Below are 15,028 nucleotides of genomic sequence, written 5' to 3'. Positions count from 1 at the left end.
TAGAGCACCTACCCCTGTTAAATACTGCTTAACCTGCTTATTCATTATCACCTCCACCTCCTCTTCCACTAGAATGCAAGCTAAAAGGGCACTCTCTGGTGCACTGGTATTATCTCCCAGTGCCCGGAACAATAACAATACCTAGCACAGAATACTTAACAAATATTTGTTGTTGAATGAACTTTTTGTTTTCATTTAAGGGAGTGTTTACAAATATCAGATGCATGTGGTTCTTGAACTAAACTCAGCAAGGCCATCTCCTTGTCTTAGCAGGCAGAGTATCCCCAGACTCTGTCTCTGCCTGTTATTTCTCAGTGGCCTCACAGCCTACCCCATGACTCTGATTTAATACCCTTTTACCTGGGTAGGTCTGGCCCCAGGCCCAGTTTTTGTTTTATTTTTAAGATTTTATTTTTGAGTAATCTCTATACCCAACATGGGGCTTGAATTTATGACCCCAAGATCAGGAGTCACATGCTTCACCAACAGAGCCGGCCAGGTGCCCCCCTGTCCCAGTTTTATTCCAAGGACTACAAATTCAAATTCATTTTCTCTCAAAGTGGGCAGAGCAAACATTAGAGTCTGTTGTTTCTTTACTCTGCTCATCAGTATTTGAAGGGGTAAGAGCACAGCACATTAATGGACCCTAATTCCAAGATTGGAGATAACTAGGAAAATAGAATATATTACTGTTCTAATATTTGGAGAATGTTTTCTGTTGCTAACCTATATCTGAGTGCCACTTTAAATAAAACAAATTGCCACCATGCAACTATTTATTAAACTGCTATCCTAATTGCCTAAGACTATTTTGGATGATATTTTCAGAGTAAATTGGAAGCTGAAGGGTATTCTGTAAGTGTCTTAGAGCTTCAGAGAAAACCAAAATCATTTGGATGCCTGATAGGAATTAGAGCTGAACAATTCCTTTTTACTGTGAGACCAGAAAGAAGCTTTTTTCACAATCCTGATAGACACAAAGCTGTAGGGAGACAAATTTTAATAGGAAGAGCAAAAAATATTGTTTTTGCTAGCAAATCACTGTATCTCATTCCATTCTTTGCTAGGAAACAATTTTTTCAGATACTCAAAACTATCTAACTTTTGCCTTTATAGGAAAAGAGAACCCTAAAAAAAATAATAATAAAAAGTGAAGTTAATGGTCTAGCACTTCCCAGTTCCAGAATTTTTGCACTTGGTATCAGAAAAGTATACTTTGGTGGGAATGGGTATGATTGTTTATGAATTCAGAGATAAGGAGGAAAAGGGTCTAGACCCTTTGGGGCTGAAATCCATGCCAGCCTGAGCTGTCACAAAGCTGGCCTTGTGCTTTCGGCCTACCTGCGGGGCCTGCCCGCCATATGGGTCATCTTGTGTGAACATTGTGACCTATCCACCTTATTTCCAAATGGTTTTGAAGGAGATGGGTTTCTTTTTTAAAGCAGTACTTGAGGGTCTGGTTTAATTTTCAAAAGCATTACACGGTTTGGTTCCAGTAGCTGTGGCGCTGGTACAGTGCCTTGGGTCTTTGGCGGACAGTCATCATTCTGATGTCCTCTTGACCAAATGAGAAGCTTCTGACAGTTTAATCCAGAAGTCTTTTAAGCCACCATCTATCCTTACCACTTTACAGTCTTCCATCTTTTCTTTGGTGTTCTGGAGATTTCAGTTGGCCTGCATTCTAATTCATTCTAATTCGTGGTGTAAACTCTTGGGAGTTTTTGGCATTGAGATAAAGCAAATCTCCTGACAAGGTAGGGACCGCAGAAGGAGCCTTATTGTTTTGGTTTCTTTCTACCTCCTTTCGAAACTGGTCCTACTAAGAGAGGTTGGCTCTTAGGATCTCACTACTGTTCTAAAGGCCCATAGTTATATAGTTTAAGAGCTCACCTGGAGGTCTGTTCAGAGCTTTCCTTCCCCCTCTAAGTGCTATTTGAACACAGAACCTTCAAATGCTGGAATGCATGTTGTTTCCAAGAGGAGATTAGAGACACGGGGCCACTGCTTTTAGCAGGAGATGGGGAACCTGTCACAATTCATCTGTCACATTTCACAGAGTTCCCCTGTCCACATGCTCTTAACAATGAGAGAAGTCCTAACCTTTTGAGAGTAAACAAGTGTGGCTTTTATCTACAATCGGCACCAGGTTGTTACTGTTGGAGGGCTGCTCAGCCGCCAGGTAATCCCATGTGATTTGTTGGAAAGAATACAGAAAGAAAGAATACAGAGCTAGAGGGTTCTTGTTTGAATCTCCATCTTGGAAGTAAACTAAAGAAAGATGCTCTTCAAGTTCAAGTTGAATTAGCATCAGAAGGAAGGTAAAGTGACACTTTCTGTGGTGGATCTCGTGATTATTTCTGCTGTATTTTTCACTGCAGTTTCTTTTCTCCTTTAAACTTCAATTTCTGAGAATTCTCGATTTTTTAGTGGGGTTTGAAATGGAACACCATATTTATACAAAAGACGGTAGATACTTTTTTGGCATTGACCAGGAATGCAGAACTACAGCTAGTAACTCCAGCAGCTAACAGAAAGAGCTACTTCAGCTGGAGTTCCAGACGACAGCATCACTCAGTTGTGTGCCGTTAAAAACCTTCACTCAGAGCCAATCCCCAGGATCTGTGGACTAGGTGGTGTGGTGCTTAAAACACATCTGAATCATCATTCCTCAGAGAACTGGTGATGGTTGGCGTCACTGCCTGGTCCTAGCTTGGACCAGCCTGCAAATAATCTTTCCAAAAGCTAAATGGAGAGGAGGAATGAAAGAAAAAAAAAATTCTTCAGAGACTTGGAAAGGTCACAAGTGACGTCATGGAAGAGTAGATGATACACTCTCAGAGGTGAGCTGTGTGCCACTTGCCTGGGTTTTTCCTGTGGCAGTGCCTCCTGCGGTTATCTCTGGCGAGAGGCCGCATTTACCAGAGTTCAGACTGAGTTCATCTCGTACCTTTTTATAGTACTTTTGAGTACACTGGAACAAGGTTAGAATATTAATTTTGCCTGTTCGTCTCCAGCTGTGCACCATAAAGAGGCTGTAGCTACTGCAGCGGGCTTCCTATACTATGGTGGGAAACTAATTGGTGGTTACAGGCTAACACTGACAGGCTGCACTTTCCCCAGCAGCCACGGAAAGTAACTTTTAAAAATCATTATTATTATTAAGCGTTTATAGCCTGCTCTTGTGTTTTCCGAGTGCCCCATAATCATTTCTGTTTGCTCCTCCTATTGATGTCCCTGACAGGCAGGTTCGTATTGTTGTGGCCACATGTTGCATGTGACAGAGCAGAGTACTGGAGGATTAGGTCATCTGCCCTTTGGTACCATCTGTGATCTTCTTTAGGCATCCTCCGAGCAGAAGCTGAGGTTTGCATTCTGTTCCTTTGCCCAGTGAATCCATTTCCTCACTGCTTGCCCTTAACAGGGTGTATATTATGGCTTTTATACTTTCTTGATGGAAACTTACAGGAAGAAATGTGTTTTACACAGTACACACATACACATACACACAACACATAAAACGGAAACAGTTTTGGGAAACATCACTTAACTCTTCATCAGATGCACAGTGATATTTTCCATTCTATTTTATTTTTTTGAAGATTTATTTATTTATTTTGAGAGAGAAAGAGAGAGAGAGACTCCCCACTGAGCACAGAGCCTGACACAGGGCTCAATCCATGACCCTGAGATCACAACATGAGCAGAAATCAAGAGTTGAGGCTTAACTGACTATGCCACCTGGGTGCCCCTCTATTGTATTTTTTTATGACAGTTTCAACCCACTATATTAAATTTTTTAAAAATATTTTTATTTATTTATTTGGCAGAGACACAGCAAGAGAGGGAGCATAAGCAGAGGGAGTGAGAGGGAGAAGCAGGCTTCCCGCTGAGCAGGGAGCCCAATGCAGGGCTCGATCAGAGGACCCTGGGATCGTGACCTGAGCCAAAGGCAGATGCTTAACAACTTAGCCACTCAGCCTGGGCACACTTGGAGTCCCCCACTGTATTAATTTTAAGAAGCATCACTTGGTCACAATCCACAATTTTAAACACAATGCTAGGAGGTACTTGAAGCGAGGAATACATGTGGCACATTTTTCCTGGAGCATCAGTTTTACTCAGTGGTAAGGGGATAAACACATTTTCATATTAAAACATACAGATGCACTATGGAATAGCATGGAACTTCAAAGAAATTTTGTTCTTATGGTGAGCTACTTCATATTACACCCCCAGACCCCCAACCCTGACCCTTCCTGCTACTTCCACCCCAGTATAGACATCCATACTTTCCTCTTCTGTTTTTGTTTTTTTTTTTAAGATTTTATTTATTTACTTGACAGAGACAGAGAGATCACAAGTAGTCAGAGAAGCAGGCAGAGAGAGAGGAGGAAGCAGGCTCCCTGCTGAGCAGAGAGCCTCATGCAGGGCTCGATCCCAGGACCCTGAGATCATCACCTGAGCCAAAGGCAGAGGCTTTAACCCACTGAGCCACCCAGGCGCCCCCTTTCCTCTTCTGTTAAGGGAAGTACACTAGAAAAAAACTTGAAGTACTGTCTTTTTGGAAACTTGAGACCAAGTTTATATGTTGTCTAAACCTCAGTGGTTTTCAGACACTCTGAGTAGTATATTTTCCAATTAGCATTCTTATTGAGTACTCTGTACCAGTCACTGTTCTAGAAACTGAGAATATAGTAGTGAACAAGAGACAAAAACCCCCTCTCTCATAGCATTTATATTCTGCTGGAGGCTGGGGTACAGGGACAGGTGATAAACTAGCAAATAAGTAAAATAGTGTGTCAGATGAGGGCAGAGGAAGTAAGAGAAACCAGAGACTGGGATAGACAGTCCTGGGGTTAGAGATTGAGTGGTGTGATTTTATAAACACGCTGGTCATGGAAGACCTGTATGGAATGATAATAGTTGATTAAGCAAAGACCTAAAGGAAGCCAGGAATGAGGCATGCAGATTTCTGGAGAGGGAGAGAATTGCAGACAGAAGATAGAGCAAATGCACAAACCATGAGGTCGCAGAGTACCTGATACTCTGCAGGGGAAAACAGCAGACCCCTTGGCTGACATGATGCTAGCAGGGAGAGAGTCACAGTACATAACATCAGAGAGGTAATAGGCATCAGATTATAGGCAATTGTAACTTTGGTTTTTATTCTGAGTGAGACGGGAAGTCATTGGAGGTTTGCACAGAGAGGTATTTATGAGCTGACCCACATTTTAGGATCCCTCTGGCTGCTGTGTTGAGAATAGACTGGGGAAGCTAAGTGTTACAGAGGGTGGAGGAGGCAGGTGCAGAAGCAAGGGCACTATTAGAAGGCTTTGTGGTATTCTGTTTACTGTGTTTGGAAAGACAGCAGGAGTTTCTCTTTAGGGATGGTAGGGGAGATTAAGAAATTGGTTTGTGACATGTTCATTTTGAGATACTAGTTATTCAGGTGAAGATACTAAGGCAGTTGGTATATATATGTCTTCATTGATTTCCCATAGGCAAGTTAGGCATTGATTTTAAAGCTCTCGGGAAATAGTTCTCCAGCTTGTCTGGATTATGTCTTTCTATTCTGTACCTATTGGGATGGCGAATTTCAAAATAAGAAAACTCTGGAGCAATCAGTATTACACTCTTTAAGGTTCTTTTTGAGAGGAGCTGCCGTCCAGATTGGAATCAAACTGGCTTCATAACTGTGTTTTTCCCATGATTCTTTTTGGCCTGAACTCTTAAGGAGTGATTGGCACATCCTTGGAGAATCAAGTATTTGCGTTGTGATTTACTACCTATATTATTCTTAACATATAGATGTTATATTAGCTCAGCAATTTGAAATAAAAATAACATTTATCTGTCATCCCAGCCTTGTTGAGTACAGTTAGCTCATCAAGAGATGCTAACGGGATTATGTTATGCATACAAATGATAATAGAGGTAGAAAAGGGGTTGGAAACCAGTGTTTCATTCCATTTGCTCAGCATCTTCCCCTTAATTTCATGCAACAAATATTTCTTAAGCTATTAGGATGCCAGTGAAAGTGAGAGCCCCTGTACTCAGAGTTCATTATATTGTGAGTGAGGCAGATGGAAACAAACAGTTATTTTATCTTGTGCTAGAGGTGTATGCAGGGGTGTTGTGGGGCGGGATTAGAGTTTTCCTAAGAAATCTTAAGCTTGAACTGAATCTTAACATTAAATAGGGGTTTTTCAGAGAGCTGAAGCTTCAGGAGAATATATTAAACAGAACAACTAAGGAGGCACAGAGCTGTGAGTTTCAGTGTCTGGGGGAACAAGCAATAATTTTGATATGGTTGACATTAAGGAACTAGGCTGGAGAGGTGGATCCAAGAGAACCATATATTCTTGAATGAAATGGAGTTCTAGCCAAGAGTAGAACTTTGAGAGCTGCAAAATGCAGAGGTTGAAAAGCTATTGTAAGAGAAGGGAGCTGCCTCCCGCAGAGTGACCTGTGCTGTTGACCCTGTAAAGAGATATTTTATGAAGGACACAGTAGCAAGAAGAATAATTAGGGCAAGGGCTTGCTAATAAGCCTATTTTCCCCCTCTCGTCTGGTCCCTTTTAGGCATAGCAGTAGTACTGTGTTTGAGCACATGGAAGATATCACTTATGCCTACTGTGGTTATTTTCTATTATGAAAAATTCTAAATAAATGGGTGAAAGAGATGGTGAAAGAGGGAATTTTTCTTTCACAGACACTTGTTCTATTACTTACTGTAAGCCAGGTACCATTCTTGGTGCTTCGTTGCAGATGTTAACCCACTCTTTTCCTAGCAGCCCATGTGTTCGGTGCCATTGTCTCCATGTGCAGACAGGACCCTGAGCTGAGTACTGCTTGCTTGCCCAAAGTCACACAGCTAGTAAGCATGCCAGGGTCAGAATTTGAAATCAGGTGGTCTCGTCTGGTTCCCAAGCCACAAACCCACGAGTCTGCTGCCTCTGATTTGGGTATCCCAGCTTCTCACAATTATTCTAGAGCAGAAGTCCAGGGATAGTCTTCAGGATGTCCTGAAACCCTTGCTTGTGTGCCAAACATAGTTTGAAACGTTTTTCAGGAAGAGGGTCCATGACTTCTATTTGTCAAAAGGGTTGCGAGACAGAATGATTTAGTACTACTGACCTAGAAAAACTTTTCATGTCTTTTCTGTTGTTAAAGACCTCCATTTAGAAGAAGGATTCCCCCAGAACAAGAAGAAGATATTTACAAGCCTGTCCTGACTTCTTAGCTCACATTGTTCTAAATTAATTGCTTATCTGGTTGATCTTCCTAGGGACTTTGTCCATAATGCACACACCAGGTCCCAGATTTAGATCGTTATTCACGTGGGATGAAGCCCTGGCATCAGTTTTGAAAAATCTCTCCAGGTGATTCTAATATGTCTTTGATTAAGAACCACTAATGGGGGATGCCTGGGTGGCTCAGTTGGTTAAGCAGCTGCCTTCGGCTCAGGTCATGATCCCAGCGTCCTGGGATCGAGTCCAACATCGGGCTCCTTGCTCGGCAGGGAGCCTGCTTCTCCCTCTGCCTCTGCCTGCCATTCTGTCTGCCTGTGCTTACTCTCTCCCCTTCTCTCTCTCTGATAAATAAATAAAATCTTTAAAAAAAAAGTTAGCTTTCGGCATCATGATCCCAGGGTCCTGGGATTGAGCCTCACGACAGGCTCCCTGCTTTGCGGGGAGTCTGTTTTTCCTTCTCTTGCTCACTCTCTCAAATAAAATCCTTAAAAAAAAAAAAAAAAAAAAAAAAACAGTAATATAATCCCCCGGAGGACAAAGGTTGTATTTTCTGTATTCTTCATTGTATCTCAAATGCTTGGGACATAGTAAACCTTAATGAATGTTTGAATGACTGGCACATTGTGAAATAGGACTGCTTTTTATTTAAAGATAATAGTAACGATAATCACTTGCATTTCACATAAGACCTTTCTATAACCCAGACAGGGTCACCTATACCATCCAGTTTTCTCTTCTGAATAACCTTTGCAGAGCCTGGCACTACCTCAAGATCTTCTTGGTGCCCATATCTGAAGTAACAGTTCTCTTATTGCTGAGTACCAGATGAATTAGAAAACACCTCTTTCCCAGCAGCCCACAACTGATACAAATCTTTCTGAGTGGTGCTCTAGTACATCTAAAAGGGTGTTTGAGGACCTCTTTCCTGCAGTTAGTTACTCTGTTTATATTTATCAGACTCAAGCTTTTCAAGAATCCTGCCGTCTGGACATCAGATTATGGGACATAGGTCAGAAACTCCTAGTGGACTGGTAATTGAAAAGCACAAGTTACAAAGAAAGTAATTTGATGGGTTCTTTTTTTTTTTTTTTTTTAAGATTTTTATTTATTTATTTGATAGAGAGAGATCACAAGTAGGCAGAGAGGCAGGCAGAGAGAGAGGGGGAAGCAGGCTCCCCGCTAAGCAGAGAGCCTGATGTGGGGCTCGATCCCAGGACCCTGAGATCATGACCCGAGCCGAAGACAGAGGCTTAAACCACTGAGCCACCCAGGTGCCCCAATTTGATGGGTTCTTATGGGAGAGAAAAGAGAAAGACAGTGTCAAGTAGACATAAGCACATTATGAAGAGGAAATAAAGGTACTGTTGAAGCTGGGGGAGATGAGTTGATAATAAGCACAAAAGAACTGGAAGGACTTCAAAAAAGGATATTTGGATCCGATTGCCAAAGTTTTGGTAAAAAGCTAGATATGCTGTTGAAGTGTAGACATTGGCCCTGAAGGGGCGGGGGGATAGCAGTTTTTTACTTTATTTGCTTAGAACAAAATAAAAGAGAAATAGTCACGGTTACTGATTATAGAACTTGCCCAGAGAAACATTTTCCAGTGGTGCCAAGACCATAGATGGGAGAGTCATTAGTGACAGAAACCAGTGGGAAGTGGTGGTTTAGAGCAATTCGCCTCCTCCTCCTCCTCCACTCCCTTCGTACAGTCTGTGGTTTTTGTAATCTGTTGCAGTGAACCTGCCTGTCCCTGGGTATATTCACCAATCAGTGTCACCCCTAAATAAAAGTACTTAGTGTAGCTTTTTAGAACTGCAAACAGCATGTTCTGAGCTGAAAGGGCTGGCGTAAAATCGCAGCCTACCTAAGTCAGAGCCGCATCTTGTGAGGAGAGGTTGCATTTCTTCACTTGCACCTTTCCTTCTTCTAGTCATCAGATTTAACAGTGGTTGACCCAGCAAGCTTTTTCCAACTGTAGGACTTGAAAAATAAGATTTTATAAAAGAGGGCGTCAGGCTGGCTCAGTGGGTTAAAGCCTCTGCCTTCAGCTCAGGTCATGATCCCAGGGTCCTGGGATCGAGCCCCGAATTGGGCTCTCTGCTCAGCAGGGAGCCTGCTTCCCCCCCTCTCTCTTCCTACTTGTGATCTCTGTCTGTCAGATAAATAAATAAAATCTTTTTTAAAAAAAGAAGTAGGGACGCCTGGGTGGCTCAGTTGGTTAAGCAGCTGCCTTCGGCTCAGGTCATGATCCCAGCTTCCTGGGATCGAGTCCCACATCGGGCTCCTTGCTCAGCTGGGAGCCTGCTTCTCCCTCTGTCTCTGCCTGCCATTCTGTCTGCCTGTGCTCGCTCTCTCTCCCTCTCTCTCTCTGACAAATTAAATCTTTAAAAAAAAAAAAAGAAGTAATATCATTAATAGTAAGTGGTAACAGGCTTCTATTAATAACTGTAGAAACAAACAATAGCTCAGTGGGTTATTCTTTTTTTTTTTTTTTTTTTTTTTTAAGATTTTGTTTGTTTGTTTGACAGAGATCACAAGTAGGCAGAGAGGCAGGCAGAGGGGCGGCGCGGGGGAAGCAAGCTCCCCGCCAAGCAGAGAGCACAATGTGAGGCTTGATTCCAGAACCCTGGGATCATGACCTGAGCTGAAGGGAGAGGCTTTAACCCACTGAGCCACCCAGGTGCCCCTCAGGGGGTTATTGATGCAGAACTTGTGTCTTCAGTTTCTCCCTCCAGGGGTTCCTTCTAGAAAGAGGTAGAGTTGCAGGTTCTCACAGTGCTCTGACAGTAGAATGAATAAGGATGTGCTTTGCAGCATATGGGCTGGTAGGTCTTGGTCTGGGGAGTCCTGAACTGTCTGAGAGAGGAAAGAAATAGAGTGATAGATTTCCAGACACATACTGCCTTTTCCCTCCTACCTGGCTTCCGGTGATGTCCTAATTTTCCCTCATTACTTTCCTGGCAGGTGGCTGTGAAAAACAATATTGATGTCTTTTACTTTAGCTGCCTCATCCCACTCAATGTGCTTTTTGTAGAAGATGGCAAAATGGGTAAGTATGTCCTCCTGTCCTTCTGCCAAATATACTGTTGCCCTTCCTCTGAATGTCAGGCAGAGCATAACCCAGAAGTACAAGTTCTTTTGAGATTTTTAAAAAGGGGGCTTGGGGAGGAGTGGGGTTAAGGCTAAAGGTCGAATACTTGCTGATCATATGGATTCTCATGAGTCACAGTTGATCTTGCCTTGCTGTTGGTCTCTGTATCATATTGCTAGTTACCTGAATAATCCAGTCACACCAGCACGGAGTCAGTGGTTTGGTGACAAGGAGATGCGGATTTGAATCTCACCTTGGCTGTGTATTCGCTGTGTGATTGTGACAAGGTGCTTAGCTTTTCTGAGTCTCTGTTTCCAAGTTTGCAAAGCAGAAACTGTTATTGTAAAAGCTGGACGAGATAATACATGCAAATTGAGCACTTAGCCAGCCCTGTACTAAGTTCTTACTGTCTCAAAATAAGAATTAAGTAATCTGTAATAAACATCAGTACACCCCATGTGGTTATTGATGTTTCTCTCTTCTCTTACTTATGAAATCGCCAACTAATAAAACTGCTTATACTGGTACATATTAATTGTATTGGTACTGAATTGATCTGACTCTTACAGTGGCTCTTTGGGTAGGCAGGACAGATGTAATTATATATGATGAAATTAAGGATCAGAAAGATCAGAAGACTTACCCAAAGTAATGACATAGGAAAACAGTGGAGCCAAGACTAAACCCTAGATGTGAGTTTCTCCTGGTGTGTCTTACTGCTGCGGATAGGAGAATACTTGATGTGGAATGTAGCACCTCTGCATGGCTGAGAATTGGCTCCAGTTCCAGGCTGCTCCTGGATGTATTGTAAGAGCCAGAACTCCGAAAGAGAAATGGGGTAATGTGCCAGAAATCAGAATATCGACAGACTGTGCACACCCGTCCTTTCCCTCTGTTTCCCCATACAGAGCGCCAGGTCTTCCTTGCCACATGGAAGGATATTCCCAATGAAAATGAACTTCAGTTTCAGATTAAGGAATGCCATTTAAATGCTGGTGAGTAATGACTGAATTTCATGTGCATCTTATTAGATATTTGAAATTTTTGTCTTTACTCACCTCTTCTTTCCACATCTGCCTGTTTCTGATGGATGTATGGTAGATATTTGACCTGTAAACTTCTCTTTAAGAACTTGAGGTGTTTTGATGTAGGTGCTAGATTACTTCCAAGCTGACAGATTCAGAAACAAACTAGGATGGGTCCATCCACCGAGTTCTTCAGTAGTCAGACTGGTGTTAGTCGTGTACATGCGCACTGCGCCCTCTGGGGAGCCTCCAGTGGCTGAAGCGCCAGTTGAGGGTGTAAACCCTCCTGGGAATTAAGAGGACTCTCTCCTCTATCAGCCTGTGGTATTGGAAGAAAGGGAACTCTCTGAGATCCTTAAGTAGAATCTTGTGTTTGTTATTAAAAAATAATTTAATCATAGTTGATTAAATTAGCTCTTTTTTTTTAAACTTCCCTTGTATCAACTTTCATAGGATAATACTAACCTCTTTAGTCATCATTAAAAAGCCCAAGACCCTTCTGTAGTTCATTTTATTACCATAATAGAACATCAAAGCAGTAACCCAAGAGGAGAAATAGTAGCTATCAGTCCCTAGAGCTTGATAGTGATAGGGCTTGTTTCACAAAGTTTCCTCAGGAATCCAAGGGCCCTGAGCTCCACATTGTCCTGCCTTGGTCCCAGTCACTCTTTTTTGAGACTAGTGCACAACCTTCTGAGTTTGAATGAAAATGAGCCTTGGTGCTAAGTCAGTACCTTCTCTTTTATTGATTTCCTCCTTGTGTGTTGGTGTTTCTCGTGTGGGGTTTTTGGCGTGCTGCTGTCCCAGTGTCTTTAGAGCATAACACTGGGAGAAAGAGGCAATATGGGACTTCAGAGAAGGGGGAGAAACTCACAGTCCTCTCATTCCAACCTTTTCTTTTTAACTGTCATCGTTTGGGGCTCTGCAATGTATTCATCCTCTGTGTTCAGACAAATCTTCTCTTACGGGGCTTCTCCTGAGCCCTTGGCGAGGTGTCTGAGGAGATAGTCTTGTATAATTTCCATTGGAGTAACTACTAAGTTGATTCTCTTCAGGAACACCACACATCTGCCTTCTTCCTAACATTTCTTGGTCTAGATTTCTCACCCCGACTGGTTATGTGTGTATGATTATTAAACAAAACCTACATTTTTGCTGCATTTTCACCAAAAAATCATACTCAAACTGAGCTGCTTTTGGTGCCGTATTCTAGGTAGGAGACAGTGTTATCTGCCCTCTCTGAGGTTCATGGTCAGTTACCACAAACCTCATGTCATGAGTGGAGGAGCTTGGGTAGCCTTCCGTGGTCAAAAGCTGTGCTGCAGGAAGCTGTCAAGTGCAGAATCCAAAGTGGCTCCCGGTGAGAACCAGAGCGGATCCTGTTAGAGAAGCAGCTGCCGTACCTGGTTTGGAAGAGACCCTTCATTATAGTCACTCCTGTGGTAGCTGGTCCCATGGCAGCGTTTCATGTGTTGCTCTCCTGGGAACACTTCTCTCCCAAAGAATAGAAGGGGGTTCTGTGTCAGTGGCAGCTGAGAAATGCAGCATGTGATGGGCCTCTGCTGGATGTTGCCATTGTAGGTGAGCACACATGAAAGCTGAGGAGTCCGCCCTTGAGGAAATCTGTTTAACTCATTGTGAACTAAGTTTATGGACCATAGAATTTAAAACCACAAAATGCTTATTTTTTTTTTTAAAGATTTTATTTATTTATTTGAGAGAGAGACAGTGAGAGAGAACATGAGCGAGGAGAAGGTCAGAGAGAGAAGCAGACTCCCCGCAGAGCTGGGAGCCCGATGCGGGACTCGATCCCAGGACTCCGGGATCATGACCTGAGCTGAAGGCCGTCGTCCAACCAACTGAGCCACCCAGGCGTCCCCAAAATGCTTATTTTTAAAAAATATTTCATTTATTTATTTATTTGACACAGAGAGAGAGAGATCACAAGTAGGCAGAGAGAGAGAGAGAGGAAGGAAGCGGACTTCCCGCCGAGCAGAGAGCCCGATGCGGGGCTCGATCCCAGGACCCTGGGATCATGACCGGAGCCAAAGGCAGAGGCTTTTAACCCACTGAGCCACCCAGGTGCCCCAAAATGCTTATTTTTAATATCTTGTAGAACACCAGTGTTCCTTTTTTTTTAAGGTTGTCTTTTTAAGTAATCTGCACCCAATGTGGGGCTCAGACTCACAACCCCGAGATCAGGAGTCACACACTTCACTGACTGAGCCAGCCAGGTGCCCCAACCCCAGTGTTCCCTTGAGCATGATCTGAGAAACACTGGCCTACAAAGAACAACAACAAAAAAAAGTCACAGGGTAATTGGAAAGAAGATTTGGTTTCAGATGTCCAGTCTGAAAGGGAAATGCTTTTTCAAAAAGAAAAAAAAAAAGCCTGGATGACTGAGGTTTGACGGTTTTAGTCTGGCCTGCCAAAATAATAGAAAAGATCCCCCTCCTTCCAGATTGGAGTTCTGAACCCTTGTGGCATCTCGGTGTACATTTATGATCCTGCCAAAGAGGAGGTGTCTGGCCTTTCTCCCAGTGGGGCTGCGTCCTCTGCTGTAGCCTGGCACAGTTTCTTAGAGCAAACTCAGTTTTGATCAGTTCTGCCTTGGCTTCCTGCCAGTGCCTCACTGCCTTGGGTGCTCCAAATACCAGCAAATCGGTTTCTCCGTGACATACCACTTTATGGCCACACCGCACATGGAGTAGAAGGGCCATTTTTCTTTTCTCTGGGAGCCCAAAGCCATCTTTTCCACACAAAGTCACGGCTAATCTTGCAGGACCACTTCCTGCAACTGATCTTTCTAGCTTTTCTTCTGCATCCATCCCAAGGTCTGGAGTGGCCTGGCCTTTATATTTCCTTCCAGTCCTGAGGGCTCTATTAACAGTACGTTTCCAGGTTTAGTGCCTTCTGATTCAACACCCTGGGTCTAGCTGGGAGCTAAAAATACTATCCTTCCCAGCTGATCTGCCCTAATCACAGTAGCACCAACACTTTAAATAGCTTTTCTGTGCCAGAGTAGACATTTGACAGATGGAACTAACACTTTGGGGGCTGTACAAAGTCACAGACTTTAAGGACTTTACCAACCTAGCCTTCTGCCTTTACTTTTGCTCTTCGATTTCTTTCTAGAGAAGAAACAAGAAACCCTCTTTCCAAGCCTTAATAATTAATCAGATCTGAATAGAAAGGTATGTATGATATGGGGTACTTGTGGGACCACTAGTTGTGTAAATACTAGAAAATTTTAAATCTTGAAGGCACTAACGTATGGGCCGCCCTGCTTCCTAGCCTTGTCATCTCTATTGGTGTTCAGTTCTGCATGAATCTGTTTTGCAGCCTACCATGATGGCTATGTTTGGGGTTAGCATATATCTGGGACCACTATCTTAACTGCACAAGAACTAGTTGCAGCTCTAGAAAGCAATCTTTCTGGCAAGCAGTATACAAACCTGTTCTTTTTTTTTTTAATTGTTTATTCTGAAAATCTCTGGGGGCATATTGTGTCTATAAGCACTAGTTAGGCACTATGGTAAAGGACAGATCTTTCTTCTAGTGTGAGAACTTAGATAGGGGTGAGTTCTGTTTCTCTGTTTTGCTTTAATCCTATCTTGTGGAAGATTTCATAAATGAAATGCTTCACTGGCCAGAATATA

General features: G+C 42.9%; 1 protein-coding gene across 3 annotated transcripts in view; it reads left to right on the top strand.

The window, feature by feature from the left end:
- AP2B1 (adaptor related protein complex 2 subunit beta 1) overlaps positions 1-15,028 on the top strand; it is a 126,279-nt gene that overhangs the window by 101,468 nt on the left and 9,783 nt on the right. For all 3 annotated transcript variants that reach the window (XM_059147282.1, XM_059147280.1, XM_059147281.1), the window contains 2 exons: positions 10,218-10,302; positions 11,253-11,339. In XM_059147282.1, the coding sequence (XP_059003265.1) occupies positions 10,218-10,302; positions 11,253-11,339 (172 nt within the window). The remainder of the gene's footprint in view (positions 1-10,217; positions 10,303-11,252; positions 11,340-15,028) is intronic.

The sequence above is a fragment of the Mustela lutreola genome, chromosome 15, assembly GCF_030435805.1.
Source record: "Mustela lutreola isolate mMusLut2 chromosome 15, mMusLut2.pri, whole genome shotgun sequence".
In the NCBI taxonomy this organism is placed as follows: domain Eukaryota; kingdom Metazoa; phylum Chordata; class Mammalia; order Carnivora; family Mustelidae; genus Mustela; species Mustela lutreola.
The sequence above is the reverse complement of the archived record's forward strand: the minus strand, read 5'-3'. Positions and strand labels throughout refer to the sequence as shown.